Source organism: Hippocampus comes, unplaced genomic scaffold (genome assembly GCF_001891065.2).
Source record: "Hippocampus comes isolate QL1 unplaced genomic scaffold, H_comes_QL1_v1.1 scaffold133, whole genome shotgun sequence".
Taxonomy (NCBI): Eukaryota; Metazoa; Chordata; class Actinopteri; order Syngnathiformes; family Syngnathidae; genus Hippocampus; species Hippocampus comes.
In genome coordinates this window covers 436,786-452,769 of record NW_017805150.1, presented here as the reverse complement: position 1 = coordinate 452,769, position 15,984 = coordinate 436,786, and the positions used below count along the sequence as shown (strand labels likewise).

Sequence of the window (15,984 nt, the reverse complement as noted above, 5' to 3'; positions counted from 1 at the left end):
GTGTGGCCTTTTTTTAGATTTTTGCTTTTATTTTTTTTTTTTTTTTTTTTTTTTTGTCCAAGGGTGAAAGTATCACCTTAATGGCTGTTGAGCACCTCCAAGGTCAGGGCACAGTGCTCTCACATTTCTTTTTCCTGCCCCCCCCCCTTCACCCTCCCATTGCAGACCGTAAATTTGTGATAGCCAACGCCAGGGTGGAAAACTGTGCCATCATCTACTGCAACGACGGCTTCTGCGAGATGACCGGCTTCTCCAGGCCGGACATCATGCAGAAGCCTTGCACCTGCGACTTCCTCCACGGCGAGCACACGGACATGGAGGCCATCGGCCAGGTGGGCCTGGCTCTGCGGGGCTCCGAGGAGCGCAAAGTGGAGATCACCTACTACCGCAAGGACGGTGAGTCGCCGAGCGCTTGCGTGCGACACTCAACCCGAGAGAGGGCTTTTGCCGGTCGGCTGGACGGTCCGAATCGGTAACAAGAGGCACGGGGCGTCACTGCGAGAGTGATCTGATATTGCTGTCGTTAGTGGAGCGTCGCTATGAAGCCCCGTATCGCTTACTCTCTCACCCTGAACGCAAACATTGATGACGTCCCGCGTGAAACATTGATATCACCTCGATAGGCAAGCCCTGATCATAGTTCTGTTGTCCTTAACATACACTCGCCTGCCTTTACAATATCGGGAAGACAATCTCGTACCGTTTTCCCAACCTTGAGCCAAGGTACACATATTACATTGGAAAGAAATCAGGAAAAAAAAACGCCGATACACAGCCCAAGTGTATCTCGTGAAAGATCATTTTCATGTTTTGCCTGTCACTATACGTGGCTGGCGTAGATAGACCAACAAAGATACATTATTTGTCAATGAATCTTTTCTGATCGACACCTCATAAGTCACACCTTCTGTCACTGATAGGTTGTTTTTTCTCAGACGTGGTGGGGGCTGGGCCACCCCAAAAAAAGAAGCTAAAAAGCATTCAATTTTGTTTTGCTTTTTTTGCAAAGCGTCCCTTTAAATGAAACTGGATGATTACTTATGTCGGCATCACAGATCGTACGGTATCCACTCGAAACCCTTCATCCAAAATATCCTCCCTGTCCAAAGATAATCACGCTCGGTTGCGTCAGAATCCCAACGGTCAGTATTGCAGTTGTCATTTGGAAAGACTGACTGCACTGCGTCATACTGAGCAATGTATCGAATATTCTGTCCTCTCGTCATCTACTCTGAGATGAAGCAAGTGCGCATCGTGTGCTTCATGTGATCGACAAGCAATGGGTACACCTGCGCACGTATAGATGACAATTATCGGTCTGAGAGGTGAGGAGAAAAAAAAATCATTTTCTTCATTATAAACTGGATTCGTGTTGACAATGTTAGTTTCGTGAATAATACGTCGGAGACTCCCAAATTGCCAATGGCACGAATTTCAATAGGGTGACTCCACGACAAAAGAACAGTACAATCCTAAACCAGAATCGGGTACCGTGTTGTTAAAAGAACATCTCTCTGGCCTTCTTGTCTTTTGGCAGGAAGACGTTTGTACTCTTGATTTGATTGATGTTGTTTAAAAAAAAAATGCCTTCAATGAGGAGAACAGTTTGCATTGCACATAAGTGAATTGTTTGGCGTTTTGCACATTAAATAGGATCCCTCCGCGGGGCTTTTCAAAGCATCCGTGGTTTTTAAGCCATGTTGTTTTCAGCCAGTGCACACAGTAGCTTGATTAGAGCACGGATCAGTTCACTAATCTGTAATATTGCCACGCATGTGACGGCTCCGGCGCTGGCAGCTTTGCATAGAAATGCCCTCGGTTAATGCAAAGGCGCGTTGGCTCCGACAATAACGGCGCTGCTTGTCATTCATTCGCCGCGTATTCCGGCCGCCCCATGAATGGTGTGCCGCAGAGACAAATTAATGCCGTGGTTGCCGCTCAGCGGCACCAATCCGCAGATTGACCACCTCCTGGCGTGCTCTCGAAAAAGCTTTTTTTTTTTTTTTTTTGGTGGTCAGCGTGGCATGGCGTCCACCGTCCTTTTTCATTTGTTTGATGCGTTCATGTGACGGCCGCCCCGCGATAAAGTTCGGGCTGTGCAATTTTCAAAAATACTCAATTTTAGATGAGGTTGACGCTAAAATGAAGGCAGAGGAAACACTTTATTGGCAGCATCTATTTCCGTTTGAGTTGTTAACTTACTAAAACACTTTGACCTGCACACAATTCTACCAAATACGTGTCGCATAGCCTTTGCGATTTCCAAAATGGCACCCTACTGCTCTGCGATGTCAATTTGAATTCGATTCATCGTTCAGCCCCGCATGCCGCCACCGTGAGCTCGTCTCCCCCGAGAGTGATGTATGAAGGCGAAAATGCCGTGATATTTTATTTAATCATACAAAGGCAGATCTTTAAATTTTTAATTGTGAGTTTGATTAGATTCTAGGCCATGGATACATGTTTAATCTACCATCAGCCGCCACCAGCCTTGCCTTTTCCCCCCCCCACTTCTTGTTCATCAGGAGGAAGGAAACCGAGAGCCAGCTGCTCCACATGGCAAAAAATAGTCTCGGAAACACGCGAGACAATTACACAAAACACCCAAGGGCCTGTTCGCGAAGGCAGTAACGTCACGTTTATTTATTTATTTAATTTTTGGGGGACAAGCGGGATTTTCAGGCAACTTCTCTTCAAATCCCTTCCCCCCACCGTTTCCCCCGCTCCGCCATGCATGAGCCGCGCTCCATCTTGACATCATGTGCCTATGAGCATGCAGGATAAGAGCCTGGGAAACCTTCGGCGCTCGGCTTGGATACGCAACTCTTAAGACTTCTCCGAGGAGTTGAGACGGACGGCGCATGTGCGCTCATGAACAAAGATGGCAGGGCTGACAGCGCAGTGACGGCGAAGGAGCGGCTTACAGAGCAAATGCATTAAACCGGCGCGGAGGTATAGGGAGTGCGCGGAAGCTGCTATACAATCACGGAATCCACGATTCACGGCAACCGACCCAAATGTTTCACTCTACAGCTCCAACGTGGCGGCTGCGTGCCGTGTTTTCCGCTCACCGACACATTGCCGGCAATCGCTTCTCATTCAAATCAGTTAATCTTTTTTTTTTTTGTGCCAAAGCCCCCACATCTACCCTGCACCTAATACTTGTCACGAATCACACACACACACACACACACACACACACACACACACACACAGTACAAAGCACATCAAACTAGATTAGAGTGCGGACCTGTGCCAAGGACGAGGTGTGCACAAAAGTGAAAAAAGAAATTGACGCCCCCCCGCTAGCAATAAGTGAAATCTGCAATATTCAGAAACGCATTTACACCTCTTATTTATTTTATTGTGCTTTCAATCTCAAAATAATGCCAAACACATTTCAGCACATATCGTGAAAGAGAAAAAGAGCAACAGATAACGCACACATATCGTGCAGACCGGAGTTGATTCGACTTCAGCTGGACTTTTATCACACAAAAAAAAAACTCCAAAGTCATTTAACCCCGACGACAGAAAAATGAAGTCGGCGATTTTCATGTACCGCGGCAATGTTCTGTAGACACTACATTGTTCTCTTTATTCCGAGCCCCCGGACCAGTGTTCTGTTAAGGTCACATTACATACTGTTACTTTGAATGTCACAGTGCGTACGCAGGCTGCTTTCTGCTGCTCATTTGCAGTCGCTCCTCAGTAAGCGCTGCGTGCGGGAAATCCTCAGGAAAACGTGATGTCGGGATTTGACGAAGCGATGGGCGGCAACGAAGCCTTGATTCTTCTCAATGAGGAGGCAAAATGTTAAGCTGCTTACGCTTCAAAATAAAAGTAGCGTCGGGGACCTCGGGAGGCTCAGGCACGGAAGCGCCATTTTACTCTACGTTTCGCAAGGCCAGCAAATAGCAAATACACAAACTTCTTCCAATAATCGATGAGATAAATGCTTTCCCTTGATGGCCGTATGAAGCTATCGGGTTCCGGCGGGTGTAATAATACTTTGCGCCGCAGCGAGTCCTCACAAAAGGAAGCTGACACCAAGCGGCGGAGAGAAGTTAAATGGATAATGACTACATAACAGCGGCAGCTTAGCTCACCGCGCTGAATGATCTGGGCCACGCGGCACGCGTGGGTGCAGGGTTTCATAGGAGACTTCCCACCGAGGGGGGTTGCGAGCCACGGGGTCTCGAGTAGCATGGGGACGCCACGCGCCCACACAGAGAGAGCGAGAGGAAGCCCGCGGTGCGCTGGACCACACTCGCATGCATAACCTACAAAAACAGCGCATCTATTTTCATACGCAGCATTTGATATTAGGGGGGGGGGGATTTAGAATGCGCTAACTGTGAGACGATTCTATGCTAGGCATTGAACCACTAAAGATTTATTTTTAAGTCGATTATAATGAGACGGGATGCGATGAACGGATGGAGCGACAAACCGACTGACAGAGTTCTGTGGTAGCTAAAGCGAGATAGCTAGCAAGATAGTTGTTCTTTTCGGGGGGGGATAGCTAGCTAGCTATACTAGACTTAAAGAACCTCAAACCCGGTTGTAATGTGTAATTATTTTTTTTTTTCATATATGAACCAAAAAAAAAGAAGAGTACTTGTTACCTAGCATACATATGCTACATATTTACGCTATAAAGATGCTAGCTCATCACCGAGGAGCGACGTCATACGGATGGAGCGACAAACCGACTGACAGAGTTCTGTGCTAGCTAAAGCGAGATGGCCAGCAAGATAGTTGTATTTTTTTGGGGGCGGGGATAGCTAGCTCGCTATACTAGACTTAAAGAACCTCAAACCCGGTTGTAATGTGTAATTATTATTTTTTTTTCATATATGAACCAAAAAAAAGCAGAGTACTTGTTACCTAGCACACATATGCTACATATTTACGCTATAAACATGCTAGCTCATCACCGAGGTGCGACGTCATCTGTTGGAGCTTTTTATTGGCTGCCGCCAGATGATATAGGGCTGTGCTAATACCAAAATAAATACATTTAAAATCAACCCCAAAGGCTCATTAGGACGAAGACGAAGGACCTTTTCACGATATAGTTAGTTCTGTCAACGTAAAATGTACTTTGTTAGTTTTCATTTTCAGTGTTATTTAATTGTATTTATTTATTTTCAACATAAAAAAAATTACACATTCATGATCATAGGAGTGCAACTTTTTTTGCCGGCATCCTATTTTTGCCGCCAGATGATATAGGGCTGTGCTAATACCAAAATAAATACATTTAAAATCAACCCCAAAGGCTCATTATTAAATTCATTGACAAGGATGAAGACAAAGGACCTTTTCACGACATAGTTAGTTCTGTCAACGTAAAATGTACTTTGTTAGTTTTCATTTTTTTAAAGCATTTTCAGTGTTATTTAATTTTATTTATTTATTTTCAACAAAAAAAAATTACACATTCATGATCATAGGAGTGCAACTTTTTTTGCCGGCATCCTATTTTTTTAGAGGTTGAACAATTAAAGATTTTTTTTTTTTTGGTCTACTTTGTGTGTCAAGTCATAATTGAAGACAATCAATCAAAACTGGACCTTTTCGCATAAAGACAGCTTTCCACAGACTGGCATAGAAACAAATATAAACAACTGATTCGAAACATGTCAACGTAAAATGTACTTTGTTAGTTTTCATTTTTTTAAAGCATTTTCAGTGTTATTTAATTTTATTTATTTATTTTCAACAAAAAAAAATTACACATTCATGATCATAGGAGTGCAACTTTTTTTGCCGGCATCCTATTTTTTTAGAGGTTGAACAATTAAAGATTTTTTTTTTTTGGTCTACTTTGTGTGTCAAGTCATAATTGAAGACAATCAATCAAAACTGGACCTTTTCGCATAAAGACCTCTTTCCACAGACTGGCATAGAAACAATATATAAAAACAATATATAAAAACATATAAAAACAATTGATTCGAAACCCAAGTCACCATTAGGCTGAGTACTGTAGCTATCCACTGCTTGAATGTGAGTAGATAACCGGCCATGAATGTTAAATCTGTGTTCAATCTGCTTGAAACCTGGAAAATGTGTCCTATTTTTTACTGTCTTCACCCACCCAAAAAAAAAAAAAAAAAGATTTGCTTTGAGATTTGGGCAATGTAACAACACAGGTCCTTGCATTTTATTGGATTGGAATGTTCACCCACAGTTATTTTAATCTCCAGGGATGCTTGTATTGGAGGAAGTAATCTAATATTCCCCTTCATACCATCTGTCTTTTTTTTTCCCTCCGAATCAGTTGCTGCTGATTTAAATTTTTACCATCCATTCCATTTTGCTTTGCCAACATTTGAGCTAAATTAAGCAGAATAAAAGATGTCATGGCAAAACACCACGATTCAATCAATGCAAGCACAAACGTAATGTGGATTGAGCTGCGAGTTATCCCCCGATGGCTGCGCTGACACTGATTGAAGACGAAATTAGGCCAGCGCGTGTAGCTGCGAGATCATTAGATATGGCCACAATGCCCAAAGACTCAACACAAAGTGCTAGCTTGCATGCCCCCACCCTTCACGCCTCGGGAACATTGCGTATTGGCTGAAACCGGACAGCCCTGGACTTAAAACTTGTCAGAATTCATTAAATGAGTCCGCCAGCGGGCGACGATCCGTATGTGGCCGTAATGTGTAGAAGCCGCGCCATGGGTTGAACCTTTCGTAGAAGAGAAGCAACCGGAAAAAACAAGATCAAGGCTCAACGTGATTACCCATGTTTCTACCTGAAGCGGATCGGCTTATGCAGATTAATATGAGACCACAAATACATCACAGTCAAATGGGGGAGGGGCTAAAAATGTCAAACAGAATTCACACTACTGCACTGAAGATGTGGTCAGGAAAAAACATATCTATATTATATTTATATTATTCATATCATTCAGCGTTTAGCATGCTATGCAGCTTAAGAAAAAAAAACCCTAATTGTTATAATCTGTAGGAAGCGAGGGCTGAATGCAATATTCAAAATGAATTCCCAAGCGTGCTGATGATTAATTCAATCTAGTTAAGTTTCGAAAACAACGGCATTATTTGGGGCCCGTGAGTCACTGTCTAAAAGATCCCTTCATGTCGCAGCGGCATTTTGAATAATTGATCGTGGAAATAGAATCAACCGTAATGAAACGTCCATCATGAAAAGAAAGCCAGGACTTAATTAATATGCAGCCGGTTCACTCAGGCAGGTGGAGAACGCATTGTTTTTGTTTGCTTGGTTTGTTGGTATATTTGTCACCCGTGTGAGCCTTCCTGGCAGTTGTAAACACAATTAGACTGCAGGATGAATTGATTATCTCATTGCCCCCCCCCCCCCCCCCATGCCAGGTGCAAGTGCAGAGCGCAGCGGTGTCACCCATTAAGAAAAAATATTGGATCCAAACAGATGCACGTAGTCTCTCACATCTGCTGAGGCAATTAAAGGATGACAAGTCAGCAAGGCTGATAAGGTTATTATTGAATGTGATGTCATTCGTAATTACGAATGGAAAATTCTGTTCACACGGCGAGTTTTTGCGATCTGAAAAGATGAGAAGATGAATCGATTCAAACGTCATTGCGAGGGGAAGTCAAAATAATAATTTCTGTGGTTGCACGAGTGAAATGGGAGGAAGCACGCACACTTGTCACCATTTAAAGTAGCTCACATTAATCCTGAACAAATTTCTGATGTTCTAGTAGGCTTTCTTTTCTTTTTTTTTCTTTTTTTTAAACAATCAAACTATTATTTCCACCCCACCCTGAAAACAGTTTGGCTTTCATTCAATTAAGTAGTTCATGTTATAGGTCACATTGATGGTGACAAAAAGTAACTGAGCACCTCTCATTTCATCTTACGTCACGTAAACCTGGCATTTAAACAGGGGTGTGCAGACTTTTTTAAACCCACTCTAATAACTCCGAGCATGACATCACGTCTTGGATTAAAGAGTCTTCCATTTAAAAATATTGCTCACACATCAAGACCTGCTCTAGCATCATTCAGGACAAATAACAGAGCTGATCTGAGGTTGCCATAGCGATGGCACTGACGCTAGTTTTTCGAATGAAAACACCCATCCATCCATTTTTAACATCGCTTATCTTGAAGACCGTAGCGGGGAGTTGCCGAAGCCTATGCCAGCTGACTTCAGGCAGAAGGCGCACTACACCCCGAACTGGTCGCCGGCCAGTCGCAGGGCACACATAGAGACAAATGACCATTCACACCCACATCCGCACCGTCACCAAGTGGGAACCGATCCCACACCGCCTGCAAGTCCGGCGAGTGTGCCGCTACAACATCAACGACCTGAATGAAAACAGCCCACCCCAATTTGAGTTATTTTAGGGCACAGGGAATTACATACCGTTGCTTTAAGAATTCATGTCGAAACTCATCCTTCACATGAAGTATTCATTAGCCATACAGCCCATAACAAACTAGCGTGGATCCTTTCGAAACGTATGAATATTGTGAACCAATTGACAAACGCGGTCATCCGTTTAAACTGAATAGCGGCTAGCAAAATACGAAGCGACCAGAGCCTTTTGACAGCATATTACGAGATCAGATCGAGCGCTTGATTGTTCAGTTTTCACAGCTCTAAGGAGGCGTCTCTTTGAAGCATTTTGGCAGAGATGACATTCAGCGGGACACCAGATGAGTGGGGGGACCCCCCGTCGCTAAGCCTTTGAGCAGCGCTGTTGTTTCCTCTTCTGGAAAGAAAACAGGCAAACACAATTTTCATTCGGGCCGCACAATGACACCCGCGAATGCATTGTCTACTCTGTAATGATGACTAATACGCTGCGCGTGAAGCCGTGTCGTCTAATAGAAAAATCATGCATTTTATATCATTTAAGTGGGTTGTCAAGCGGAGTACCTTAGTGAATCACGATATACCACAGGCCATTTACTGCGGAATAAGCGACGACTAGTTCTATCATCTAATGCTTCAGATGGCGGTGGGAAACGTACGATCGTTCTCAAGCGAAGATCCCCCGCTGTACGATGCTGAAAATCTTACCTTGGAACCTTAAAATACGGCTCTACCGGCTCTCTAATAACATCCCCGAGAGTCTTTGCGGCCCCATGACGGCAGACAAGACGGGCGTGTCAGCGTTGGACAACTTCGAGCCAATAACACGCGGCCGCATGACTCGAATGAATAAACCCAGTTGAGGCCGCATCCCCAAAATACTTTGTTAGCGCACACGCTTTCAAATCACATTATCATACTGTCAGTGAGGACATCACTTCTGGGAGTTTTGACGGCAAAATCCTTCCAACACAACTCTGGCATGGAGCGGGAGACCGAGCTTGTTATATTTAGTCAGACAGCGAGTCTAACTGCTAATGAATGCTACTGGCAGGGTGTCTGTTGAGCCCCGAGGAGATTTCAGAGAACACTGGTAATATATGTGTGTGTGTGTGTGTGTGTGTGTGTGTGTGTGTGTGTGTGTGTGTGTGTGTGTGTGTGTGTGTGTGTGTGTGTGTGTGTGTGTGTCCTCTTTGGGTCAGAGAATCAAAACAAGAGAGACAGAGAGCTACGGAGATTGAGATGATGCTCTTTTTCTTTGTCATTTCTTTGAAGTCCGTCAATTAGAATGATAGCGGCGCAGTTTGAAATGGGATCAATTCAAGACGAAACATGGTTTCTTCTTGCATGATGTAAGGTGTCACTGTGTCACCGTAACACTCGAGCTACGGCGGTGGTGGTGTTACTGTTTATAGGCTGCAGTGAGTAGATTGGCGTGATGACACGTCGGTCGGCATCAGTAGCCTTCGCTTCCCCAGATAGATCCCGCACACTCGTGAATTGAGGATATTCCGGGTTCAAGTCTAAGTTTAGACGCCGGCTGCTTTTCTGCTCCGCTGCCCGGCATGACGCTCCCTTGTCGTGATTGTTCCTTTGAGCGTATTGTAAGCCTCATGATTGGCTCCCATCCCTTGGCTTCGTGATCAATCCTATTCAACTGCGATGGTGTCTAATGACTGGATTTGTGAAGGACATTTTATTTATAAGCTCCCGATAAGATCGAGATGCATACAGGGTGATCGAACCCCCGAGGGGTTAGCTCAGCTATTTTCATGCACTCTGACATGCAAGCATTGACCTTTAAATCAGATCAAGTCTTCCTCATTTTTTCTCAAAGATCCACAGGGAACCAGATGGAAGGGTTTTTTTTTTCATGAGAAGGGTAATGCACGGGTCAAGTGTTTGGTGTCATCATTATTTTCTCTCTCTCCTTTATTTTTCAGGGTCAGACTTCCAGTGTAACATTCACATCATCCCGGTGAAGAATGAAGAGGGCATAGTGATGATGTTCATCCTGAATTTTGATTACGTTTTGGACGAGGGGAGTGACAACTCCGCAGAGAAGATAAGCCCCGCGTCGCCCACAAAGTCTGATCAAAGTGAGTACTCACTTAACTCTCGCACTGTGATATAATCCCGTAACACCTTCAAAATATTCCGGCAAAGGCTAAAAAAAAAAGATACAGCGCAACGTTTGAGGTCGAATACAATCTGTTTTGCCATGTTGGCCTTTTGACCTGGGGAAAAACAGTGATAATTTCGTAATCCGTTCCAGGGTCAAACTGTCGCCATCGAAACACTTTGTTACATGCAGCATTGTTAGTCCATTCACACAGTGTGTAAGTGATGGTGCACCTGTTTTGTGCTGAATTTAAAGGGAATGAGTGAAGGAAAAAAATCCGCTGTATTCACGCCCAAAACGGTGCAAACACCCTTTTCTATCTGCACCCATTTCCAAAAAATACGAGAACAACGAAAACTCCACCCAGGCGCAGTTAGACTGCATTAGCCTTGCACTGGGCAGATGGTGTCAATTTTGAAAGGTTCCTAAATGTGCAACATCAGGGGTATTTGACCTTTGAGGTTCTGCTGTGAAATGATCTAATTATTTCTTATTTTGTCCCTTTGGACAACATTTAAAAACATCTTCCCTCATAAGCATAATGGATATTATATTCAAATGATTATTTAATTTAAAAAAAAAAAACATCATTAAAATGCTACTGCTTTTTCTTGCCTCTAAAAATATACAGCATAATAGTACTTCTTTTAATGATCCCACAGCCGTTATTCACAAAACCCATTACATTATTTATCCAGTTTGTGAATGTTGTTGTATAGAAGAAAAAAAAATGCCAAGTGTGCACACAGGGGAGGAAATGCTCTGCTTCTATAGCCGAGCTCTGATTATGGAGCCAAATCTTGTTTTTCATAATGATACCCTCTGTACCCTGTATGTCTTTTGAGAGCTTCTATAGCCCTCATTTATTTCCTTTTATTTTTGTTTGGATGAATGTCAGAAGGTTGAAATATCAATGCGTCTCCTTTCCTTCAACATCTCTCTGAGTCAATCTCAGCCATCCTCTTCATTCAGCGTGAACTGCGCTGGCATTCAGTTTGTGCTGTGCCTTGTGAATGTAAATAAACACGTGCGCGCGTGCGTGTGTGTGCACGCAAAGCTAACATGACTAATAACATTTGATTGCTTGTGAGCGCACTTCGGCAAAGGGGATCTGCGGGTTGATGATGGAACAGCTTATGATGCAATATGACGTGTTTAGCATACACTGAAGGTGTCTTTGGAGTTGCATATTAATGTTGTTCACTAATGTTATAATCTTTTTTTTCCATACTGTTTTTAACTGCAGTATATAACATTAAGGATAGGAATGTGGAAAAGTATAAAACCAGAATTAAATATTATATTGGCGTCCAAAGTGAGTGTCACCGAGGCATACTCTCCGACATCATAAAGCTTAGTTTTGCTATCCATGGCCAAATGGTAAAGGGAAATATTATTTCAATTAATTGCTCGTTTGGAAAGACCACGAAATTAGCGATGGCTTCTTTTGCCCCCTGAGGAAACAGTATACTCAATCAGAAAATGTTTCATGCTGACAGACATAAGCGTTAACTGCCAAGCCCACTGAAATTCTGTTGCAGACCTACACAACAGCACCTACAAAGTCATGTGAGTTAGTTTACTGGATGGAAAGATGGAGAGAGAAAGATTAGCGTGACCTAGCTAGCTTTTGAGCCGTAGCACTGTGCTAGCTAGAGTTAGATCGCCAGATTATTGTATGGTTAGCTAGCTAGCTAGCTATAGCTCTATTCCAAATATTTCGTGAAATAGAAATGTGCTAACATTTTCAAATTTCGCAAAATTACTACAGTGTTGAAAATTGTATTTTCTGGTGTGAAGGTTTATTCAAGACATTAACATTGTGTTCTGTCCATTGTGTTGTGTGTTCATTTCTAAATCTACTACAGCCACTATGTCAGGAAATGTTGTGCTGTGTTTGTAGGAGAGTTGAAATTCTGCTCAAATGCCATTCATCGTTTTCCAATATTCTCATTGAGGATGTAATGACAACGCCGATACTGTGATATCAAAATTGCCACGATTTGCCATTACAACAACAAAATGACTGCCCACTTCTATTTCTCTGTCACGGCTGTTTTCTTATGTGCAAAAACACAATATGAAGCGGAAAGATGCAGATGAAGCCAAATATCCTAATCCAAGCTAAGGTTTTTATATTGTTCCTTCAAAAACCCCAACATTAAGGGATCCAAAGTAGCCATGCGGGTCCCTGCAGGTGGTTCATCTCCTGCAGCACAGACTACTGGTAAATCTATAAGCCTCTCTCCAGGAGTTTCGTGTTTAGGGTATGGAAACAGATGGAAAGTTATTATTTATGTATGTAAGGAGGATGCTGGGAGAGAGGCGGCTCACAAGGGTTCACTTTCATCCCCGACTATTCTATTGTTAATGAGTCAAAAGTTTTAACTTCGAACGGCCTGCAAAATTTTCCTATCAGACTTCAATTAGCAGGATAAAATACATGACAAATGGATTTTCCTGAGCGCCAGTTTCACTCGCCTCCATTAAAATACAGTCAGCCCTGTGCCTTCACACTTTCTGTAAATTCCCGCCCATTTTTAGGGGGTCGATTTTTCCGCTTCCGCCAGGCTGCCTTGAGCCTGATGAATACCAACAAGCAATCGCTTCCACAAGAGGACCCAGACGCTGTGATGGTGGACTCGCCCAAAGACAATGAGGACTCGGTAGCCCTGCAGAGTTTCCCCTCACCCACCAAGAGCATGTGCAGTCCCATCGAGGCCAACGACACCCACGCCCTCATCAGCTCAAGCCACCACTCCTCCCAGGCCAGCGTGGCCCCTGAACCACTCGACCATTCGTCCCCCAAACTGCTGTGGGAGAAGATTTACCAGACGGAGGTGCACCAGTCCTCGACCTCCTTGTCCAACACCTTCCCAAGAGGAAGCGTCACCAGCATGAGACGGGCGTCCTCTGTCCATGAGATTGAAGGCTACAGTTCCAGTTCCAAAAGCATTTTCAGGGACCGGCATACAAATGAAGGTATGCGTGCAATGTCTGTCCATTTACGTGCACAAAAATAATATCTGACCGTTCAAATATACAATGTCGACATCTGTCTGTGCATTAACATACGCACTACACGTAATGATAATTTAACCTTCTTGTAATGTGCATTAGGCTAACTCTGACCCGCTCTGTGTTTTATCAACCAAAAATATCAAACAAAATGCTAATTAAATTCGTCAACTTTTTTTTCAAAGGAATAAAAGTAATTAAACGCCTCGCAGTATTTATGGGTCAAAATGACCCGAGGGATTTTTTTTTCATAAATAAATGTTTTCAATATCTTGAAATTGTTTCATTTAATGTAATATGTCTATTTAGAAGTTACTAATACATTACATTTTTTTTCTTTTTTTGATCAGCAGGTCCATTTAACCACGTGAAGTCCAGCCTGCTTGGCTCCACGTCGGATTCCAACATCAACAAGTACAGCACCATCAACAAGATCCCCCTGATCGCGCTCACCTTCTCGGAAGGGAACGACAAGAAGACTCACTCTCCTCCGACATCGGAGAAAACCATCATCGCGCCAAAGGTCAAAGACAGGACGCACAACGTCACAGAAAAAGTGACACAGGTGAGCCGTTCATGGGGTATTATTTTTGACGGCCAAGCATCGAGACACCACCCCCCCCACCCCCCTTCCATGGTAATTCACAGCTTTGCCGGGAAAAAAAAAGTCAGGGCCTCTGGCTCAGCGGCGGTTTGTTTGTGGGCTTGGGAAGCTGCCAAGGCCCCAGCGACGGAGCTCTGACATTCAGAAAGAGAGAGAGGGGTCGTTCCTGGAAAGCACAGGAATAATAATGTGTTGAAAAAAACTTTTTTTTCCCCCCTTTAAACTCTCATTCTCATCTCAGTTCAGTGTTTTAGCTGCGGTTAATAGAGAAAAATCCATTGTCATAAAATTATGACTTGCGAGCTCAACCGCAGGCTTACAGACAGCTGGCATTTAAACTTAAAGACATCTACAGCATGAAGACACAAAGGACAAGCTAAATGGACAGTGTTGGACATCCTTGCTGAAATTGTAAGTTTGCTCCTGCGAAAAAAAATCTGTCTCTGGTTATTCTGCTTGTTCATTGATTATAGAAAAAGATTTTTTTCAAAAAACATTCAATATGACAGTAACAAATTGTTTTGTTGTATTTTATGGAGTGAAATAGGTGGTTGATCCCCAAGCAAAACTGTAAGTTAGGACTCAGGGATCAAAAAAAAATAATAATAATAATAAATAAAACCCCAAAAATTCTCTCACTCAACCTTCTACGCAGAAAACGTTTTTGTTTTGTTTTGTTTTTATGTCTAAGATGGTTTTTGGTGAATCCGAGTTTTTTGGATGAGTTTTTTTCACAGTGTTGAATATTTTAGTAGTGTGAGAGAGTTTTGCGGATCTGTGTGTGTTTTTTAGTGAGTGAGAAAGTTTGAGTTTATTTTTTGTTGCTTGAGAGTTTTTTGGGGGGGGAGGGTCGGGGGGGTTGATTTTGTGTTATTGTTTGAGAGTTTCTTTTGAGAGAGCTGGAGATTTTTTTGTCAGGTTTTTCTGGTGTGTGCGAGAATTTTTTTAGTCAGTGATAAATTCTGGGTTTGTAAAACTTTTTTGGTGTGTGTCAGACTTGTTTTGTTGGTTGGGAGTTCTTTGAGAGCGTTGGAGGTTTTTGTCATGTGAGAGACGTTTTTGGGTGTGCACTAACATTTTTTAGTGATTGAGTAATTTGGTGTTTTCACAGATTTTTTGGGGGGGGGTGATTTTTTGGGGTGGTGAGTGTGGGAGTTTTTTTTTTCAAGATGAGTGAGAGGTTTTAGGTCAGTGTGAGAGTTTTTTGTAACATGAGAGTTTTTGGGTACCAGAGAGACTTTTCAGTGAGTATCATAATAAGAAGAAGAAGAAGAAAAAATATGTCGATGTAATATATTTTTGTAACAATGCATTCAGGGTTTGATTCAGCAATAGGTGGATTTTTTTCCTGAATTATCAGCTATCAACGTAAAAACAAAAAAGCAAAATTATTTCGAAAGCGTGATGTGCTGGGGGGAAAAAAAAAAAGTAAAACAATTTTTGATATGAGCGTCAACAATCCATTTCGGGACACGTAAAGCCATTTCCGATGACATTTTGTCATTGACCGGTGTCATGAGTCCCCCCAGGGTGCAGTATAGAAAGAAGAGCACTTGAAAGGATCCCTCACGGACGTCATCCCGCACGGTGCGGCCGATGTTAGCAGGGCAAAGCGTTCATATTTCAACAACAAGCTTCTCTCATCTATAACTGAACAAACCATCCTGGTGATTAAACGCACTTCCTCTCTGTTGACCTTAGCTGAGCGTCAGGAGACGCCACCGAGACGTGAGCGCCGAGTCTTCCTCTTGAATCGCTTGTATAATTCATGGCTTCAACGTCGGGGAATGTGCAGTGACTAGAAAGACCCTACTGCTGCCCACAGCTTCACTTTTTTTTATTTATTTATTTTTTTATGGCACAGGAGAGTTTTTGTCATCCACGGCTTAGTAG

The 15,984-nt window shown here is 43.0% G+C and overlaps 1 protein-coding gene across 2 annotated transcripts in view; it reads left to right on the top strand.

The window, feature by feature from the left end:
• kcnh7 (potassium voltage-gated channel subfamily H member 7) overlaps positions 1 to 15,984 on the top strand; it is a 33,746-nt gene that overhangs the window by 1,655 nt on the left and 16,107 nt on the right. The window contains exons 3-6 of one of the 2 annotated variants that reach the window (XM_019868215.1): positions 166 to 396; positions 10,291 to 10,446; positions 13,014 to 13,451; positions 13,841 to 14,052. In XM_019868215.1, coding sequence (XP_019723774.1) covers positions 166 to 396; positions 10,291 to 10,446; positions 13,014 to 13,451; positions 13,841 to 14,052 — 1,037 coding nt within the window. Of the gene's footprint in view, positions 1 to 165; positions 397 to 10,290; positions 10,447 to 13,013; positions 13,452 to 13,837; positions 14,053 to 15,984 lie in introns of both variants that reach the window. The other variant, XM_019868214.1, reaches the window with a different exon arrangement.